General features: G+C 46.9%; 2 protein-coding genes across 2 annotated transcripts in view; one reads left to right on the top strand and one right to left on the bottom strand.

Moving 5' to 3' along the window:
* Nucleotides 1-552: 552 nt before the first annotated feature.
* MIS18A (MIS18 kinetochore protein A) lies at nucleotides 553-3,284 on the bottom strand (the record flags this gene model as incomplete). Its single annotated transcript, XM_027902959.1, has 4 exons — nucleotides 3,050-3,284; nucleotides 2,895-2,961; nucleotides 1,671-1,793; nucleotides 553-646 (listed from the first exon to the last, which is right to left on the bottom strand). Coding segments are annotated over exons 1-4 (519 nt in total), but the record flags the coding sequence as incomplete, so codon positions are not given.
* A 931-nt stretch (nucleotides 3,285-4,215) lies between these two features.
* MRAP (melanocortin 2 receptor accessory protein) overlaps nucleotides 4,216-6,155 on the top strand; it is a 9,229-nt gene continuing 7,289 nt past the window's right edge. Inside the window, exon 1 of the mRNA XM_027902967.1 lies at nucleotides 4,216-4,405. Coding sequence (XP_027758768.1) covers nucleotides 4,300-4,405 — 106 coding nt within the window. The 5' untranslated portion in view covers nucleotides 4,216-4,299. The remainder of the gene's footprint in view (nucleotides 4,406-6,155) is intronic.

Genomic DNA, 6,155 nt, shown 5'->3' with positions numbered 1-6,155 from the left:
GAAGGGGAAAGGAAAGACAAAATTCCTTGCTACAACCAGAACTATGACACACACTCACTTTTTGCTGGAACAACCATCAGCTTCCACGGTCAACTTCCTTATGCTATTTGCTCCCAACCTTCCCTAACTGCAGTCACAAGTTTTCAGCAGAGTAAAACATCAACTTGATTTATGATGTAACATTTCAGTACAAAGTTACAGCAAAAGCATTCAGTCCGTTTGCACAAAAGGCAAAAGAGGCATGGCTGTAAGTTAAGATCTGGAGAAGTGAATCAGAACCAATCAGGAATGAAATATCAAATTCCTGAGACGTAAACAGGAATCTAATGCTGTGCATGATCAACAGAAACTGCTAATTACCATCAAAATTAAAGGAAAAGTTACTGAAAATCTGGCATAACACAGTACACTAATGGCATGAAGCAGTACAACAGATGTTACAGCCCACAGAATTGCTCTGAATGAAATAAGCTGTTTTGTAGAAGCTATGGAAGGATATTAAGATTTCACAGAGGTGATTTAAACAAAGAATGATATAAGGTTAAATCTTACCCTTTGCAGCACCTCTTGCAAGACAGCTCGACTTTCAAGAGTCAGTGGCTCCTCATCAGTAAGAGCTTGCTTTTCTGAGGATCCCAGAATATAGCTGAAATGCCAGAGTTTAGAGCATGAGCTTCTCACTCTGAAGGCAAAAAGCCAAAGGTAGTGCTGCTCCAGAACCCCAAGAGACAGCCATGGGTTCTGGAGCTTCAGGGTACAGAAAAAAATTACACAGACATGGAGAATGGGGCAGCGCTGGCTGGGAGAAGCAGCCACCACCATCACTGCCCAAGAAAATGCCATTTTGTGGCCAGGTTAGTGCTTCAGAGAATTTTACTGCTGTGGGAAAAACAAAGTATCATAGCTGTAGAATGAAGGCAAAAAACCTGAAACAACTCCAGAGGATGAACAGCCACGTCAATGCAGCAGAATAAATGGAACTTAACAAAAAAACAGAAACACGGAAGCCAGCCCAGAGAGAAACAATCATTATTTACTAGAGCATATGCTTGCATAAAAGAACTCTGGCATGGAGCCTTAGTTCAGGATATAGTTATTGAAGAATATTTTAAGACCACTTTAAGTGCTATAAACCAACTGAACCCAAGCACACCTTCATTTTTTTTTCTGGACAGTTTTTAAATGGGAGTCTCAAGCACATACTTTGCCCACCTTAGCAAGGATGGAGCAGACTTGGCCAGTGCAGGTTGGACCCCACACCAAGTTGTGCCTAAAGCCCTCTGCCCACATTTCCTGCTGCCCATGCTAACCTCTAACAGCTAATAGGCAGGCCTATTTGGTGCCACCCATGACTGCAGGCTTGTTTTGCATACTCTCTTCTGATCAAATGGGAAGGAACCCTTTTATGTTGTGTACCTAGTATTATTTTTTTATGGCATGCAATGGCTGGTATTGCTTTTTTTTTCTAGGATTTGTCTTACACAAGGTGATGTTTCTCATTCTTGAGTATTATGATGCCAACAGCAGTAATACAGAAAATCACTCTGGAACAGAGCAGCACAAACACTTGTATCTGGATATGCCACAGATATAACAGCAGCACCCCTCAGTGAGATGCTGGGTGAGTGAAATGGATTTGTCAGGCTTCCCCATAAACATTCTGCATGTACCTTTCAATAGAATCAATGCTGAAACAGAACAAACCCCTCTTGTAGTCGAGATGCTTTGGGGTGCACCTGTAGATGCTTCCAAGTGTCCTCGAGCAGCCAGAGCAGAACAAGGTTTCTACCATGCTGTAAGACATGTAACATTTATTCAGGAGAAAATAAAAGGAAGCACAACATCTCTGTTCTAAAAAAAAAAATTCATGCTTTACGATTTTTTAGAGCTTTACACAGTGTAATAATGGGCACATCTTTCAGTCTGCATTCCCAGTGGCTCCTTAGGCTGGCTGACCTCAGCAAGACTAATAGAACCACTAAATGGCAGAAGGGTTTGGGATAGAAGGGACTTCAAAGCTCATCCACTCCCACCCCCTGCCATGGCAGGGGCACCTTCCACTAGACCAGATTCCTGCAAACTCTCTCCAGCCTGGCCTTGAACACTTCCAGGGATAGGGCAGACACAGCTTCTCTGGGCAACTTGTGCCAGGGCCTCAGCAACCTCACAGGGAAGAATTTCTTCCTAATACGAGGAATAAACAGAGTGTTCTTGCAAAACTTGTAACAGTCATAACTGGTTTAGTAAGAGAGTGGAAAGCTACTGGTTATGCAGTGTTTGACCTGTGTAGTTTGCTTAGGAATAAGAGAATCAATCAGCTGCATGGAACCTCTCCTCCAGCTTTGAAGTACAAGACAACTCCATATGGAAGGTACAGTTTGATACAATGTACCCCGGAATGGCTCAGCAATGGAGAAACAGGGAGGGACCCGTGTTTTGGGTAAGATAGGATAAAAGGGGGGCTGTGTTCCCTCCCAGCTTGAGAGATCTCACTGAGGTTTGTTCAGTGAACTCTCTCTTTTATTCGAATAAGAGTTGGTTTTTTTTTTTTTTAGCTAGCTTCTCTGTCTCCTGGCTATTTATGTGTTTCCCAATACCTGGATTCTCAGAATACTAATTGTCTAATCTAAATCTGCCTTCTTTCACCTTGAGGCCTTTCCCTTCTCCTATCACTACGTGCCCTTGAGGGAAGTATCTCTCCCTAAATCCATAAGCACTTTGCACAGACCTAATCCACGAGCACCTTGCACAGACCACCCCAAATAAGTGTTCCGGGGGGCACACGGGCACTCCCGTTTTACCGGGCTTGTCCTCAGCGCCTTCCCTGGCACCTCCCGGTTCTCCCAGGACAGGGAGGGCAGTGCCCAGGCGAGGACCCCCCCGCACGGTCTCACCATCCGCACTCGTCGGGCAGCTTGGAGAGCTTCCTCTTGTGGTCCACCGAGACGCCGGCGGCCGCGCCTGCACAGAGGAAGGGAGAAAGGGAGGGATGCGGCGAGGGGACCCGCGGGGAGGGGACCCTCCGGGACCCGCCGGAGCCGGGACTCACTGCGGAGCAGGATGCAGCCGCCCTCCTCGTCGTTGGACACCCAGCTCAGCGTGTCGCCCACGGGCCGCTTGCAGCCGGCGCACAGGAACACCATGGGCAGCAGGTCCGCACTGTACGAGCCCTCCGCGCCCGCCCCCCACGGCTGCGGCTGCTGCTGCTGCTGCTCCGCGCTGCTCCCGGCGCCCACCTCCAGCTCCGCCGCCAGCTCGGGCGGCGGGAACAGCGCGCCCGCCATGGCCTCCGCACCGCCCCACCGCACCCCGCGGAGGAAGCGGCAGTGACGCCCCTCACGGCCTTCAAATCGCCCGCCGAGGAAGCGGCAGTGACGCTGCTCGGGCCGCCCGGGCCGCCCGCACCGCCCACATCATCCCCGGGGACCGCCCCGCACCGCCCGCATCATCCCCGGGGACCGCCCCGCACCGCCCCCTGAGCGGGTCGCGTCTGCTCTAGGAAGGAGGGTGCGGTTTAAGGTCGTCGAGTCCGAGCAAAAGTATATGGTTATTCCAGCACATCATTTGTTTATAATGCGTTTTGTCAAGTCGCACCTAATTCACGGAATATCCTGAGTTGGAAGGGACCCACGAGGATCATCCAGTCCAACTCCTGGTCCTGCACAGGACACCCCAACAAGCCCACCATGTGCCTGAGAACATTGTCCAAACGCTCCTTGAGCTCTGGCAGCCTTGGGGCCATGACCACTACCCTGGGGAGCCTGGGGACCACTACCCACAGTCCAGTGCCCGACCACCCTCTGGGGGACGAACCTTCTTCTAATATGTAGACCCCGACACAGCTCTAGCCATTCCCTCGGATCCTGTCACTCTAGACCCCAGTTCTTTACCTGCAGATAAATTCAGGAATGTCATTCAGCCCAGCTGTGCTCAGGAGCTCTCAGGAGCAGTGCCCTGCTGCAACAAGCTGAGAGGGAAGGGTTTGTGACCTACATGGCACTTATCCATCCCAATCTTGGGTTACTTGACATCCATCTCAGTTTAATATGTGATGAGGAATAACATAATTGTCCGCCAGGAAGGGAGGATTGCATTTTAAGGGCTACTGTTACATCTCTGCCAGACGTTAATGGTCATTGCCACTGGATGTTTTCAGTCCCAAAGCAGTCCTTGAGCTGTGAGACCCCTGAGTGATTGACACAGGCATCAGTTATGCAATTCTCTTTCTGAGGGCACTGAAGTACAATGAAGCAAAGTATTAGGTTGGAGCTCTGAGCTAGCTTAAAATGCACAGCTGGCATGGCTAACAGAACAAACTCCTCTGAGTATTTCTGGGCTTATGAATATTATTGGGATTACATAGATCCAATTCCAGTAGATGGAAGCAAGTTGAAGGTTAATAAATGTAAGTATTGTAGAGTAGTAGATGCTAATCTAGTACAGGTGAAATGTTGCATAGCTTGTCTGACTGACCTGGTTTTGTTTCCTTGCAGTAGAGCCCATGCCGGGGCACGGTTAGTATAGAGGGGGTGTCTGCCTTCAGACTGGCTAATTCCTAACACTGAAACTGTGCTTTATCTTCCAGCATTTTGAAACTCTAAGACTGCTGATACTAACCCTTGTTTGGAAGGACAGATTTTTTTGAAGTTGTTTGCTCAAGGGAAATCCGATGACTTGCAAATCTATAATTTGGGATATTAGTTACCTGTACCCTACTGTCAGCAAAGTCGACTGAGCGAGCAGAGATTTTCATAAAACTTTTGTGTTTTTGTCTTGCGACCTCAGGTTTACATTGCAACTCACAAACATTCAGAGCCTTAGTAAAAGAAACGTTATGTTTCCACTAGCCAGGAACAAAAGCTGTTCTTTTGCCTTTCCTCCTTTGATTTAGTGCTGCTGAATGAATAAAGTAACAATATACATTATTGTGAAAATGCTGTCCTGCTGTGGGAGCTGATTCTGCTGTGTTTTGCAGTTTATTTTCAAAGGATATGATATGAAATAGTATTCACCCCATTTGCCAAGCTCACATTTGGTTTTGCACAGTGTAATCGCAACATCATTTTAGGATTATTTGAAGTGGCAAGTAATTTGGGTTTTTTTCTAATGTAACTCAGTTCAGTTTTGCTGAGAATAAGTGACAGGCTTTGTTCTGAGGGATGAGCTGAGTGCAGTGGAGGGATTGACAGAGATCAAGGGAGAGCAGAAGGCATGTTTGAATCACTTCGGCTCCAGGCAGTGCTTTGTCTCAATTATCTGCCAAGGCTCTGCCTGTGGTTGTGTCCTCAGTTAAGTGACGAAGTTAAGGGGTTTATCTGTTGCTGTTTAATTTACTGAAGACAGCTGCAACTGTCCAGAAGTGGTTCCAGAGACTAAAATTGCTTTCCCCCGGGTTATTACAGTGATCTGGTCTGTAAGGAAAATGTGATGGCCTTTCAGAATACTGTCATGTCTCTGTAATTAATAGCACAAGAAACTGCCTTTCTGACAGTGAAGACTGAACTGGCCCGTGTTAGGAGCTGCTTGTACTTTGCTTGCTTGGAGAGCAAGAATAGGGAAAGGGAGCAGAAACTCACTCTGCACTGCTCTAGGAAAGCTTTTCTGGCCGAGGGTTTATTGAGCACCACACCTTACAGAAGGTGTTGTAAATATCCACATCCTTCCACACAGAAAATCTTGCTCTGTAATGCTGCAGAGCAACACTTGGTTCTGCTGGGACCAGGCAGGCTATGAGTAGCTTCTCTAATTCTCTTAATTTTAAAGTTAGGGCAGATAATTACCCTCAGATTCCACCAGGGAAACCTGAAAAATCAGGAATCTAAGCTTTCCACTTTTGCCTTCTCCTTTATGACATTTTTCTACCATTTGGGTTGCCTGGTATATAATAAAGGTGGCATCTGTGTTTCTCTCTACTCAGCTGCCTGTTTTCTTGAAATTTGTAGAAATTGTGCTTCTAAGACAAGATACTCATCCTCTGTTTAATTTATATTTGTTGATAGTTTTGTGGAACAAATTGCCTGGTGTGCTTATAAGCGATCTTATCATCCTTATTTGCATTAAAAGCAGGGTAAATCAATATCTCTTACTGGTTTTTTTCCCCACTTATTTTCTCCCCCTAAAGAAGCTGAGAAGTCTGCCACCTTTCAGGAGTTTTT

This window comes from Empidonax traillii, unplaced genomic scaffold (genome assembly GCF_003031625.1).
Source record: "Empidonax traillii isolate 1590-97213 ecotype Southwest subspecies unplaced genomic scaffold, ASM303162v1 scaffold924:size238212, whole genome shotgun sequence".
NCBI classification, from domain to species: domain Eukaryota; kingdom Metazoa; phylum Chordata; class Aves; order Passeriformes; family Tyrannidae; genus Empidonax; species Empidonax traillii.
This window is presented reverse-complemented; position numbering and strand designations above follow the sequence as displayed.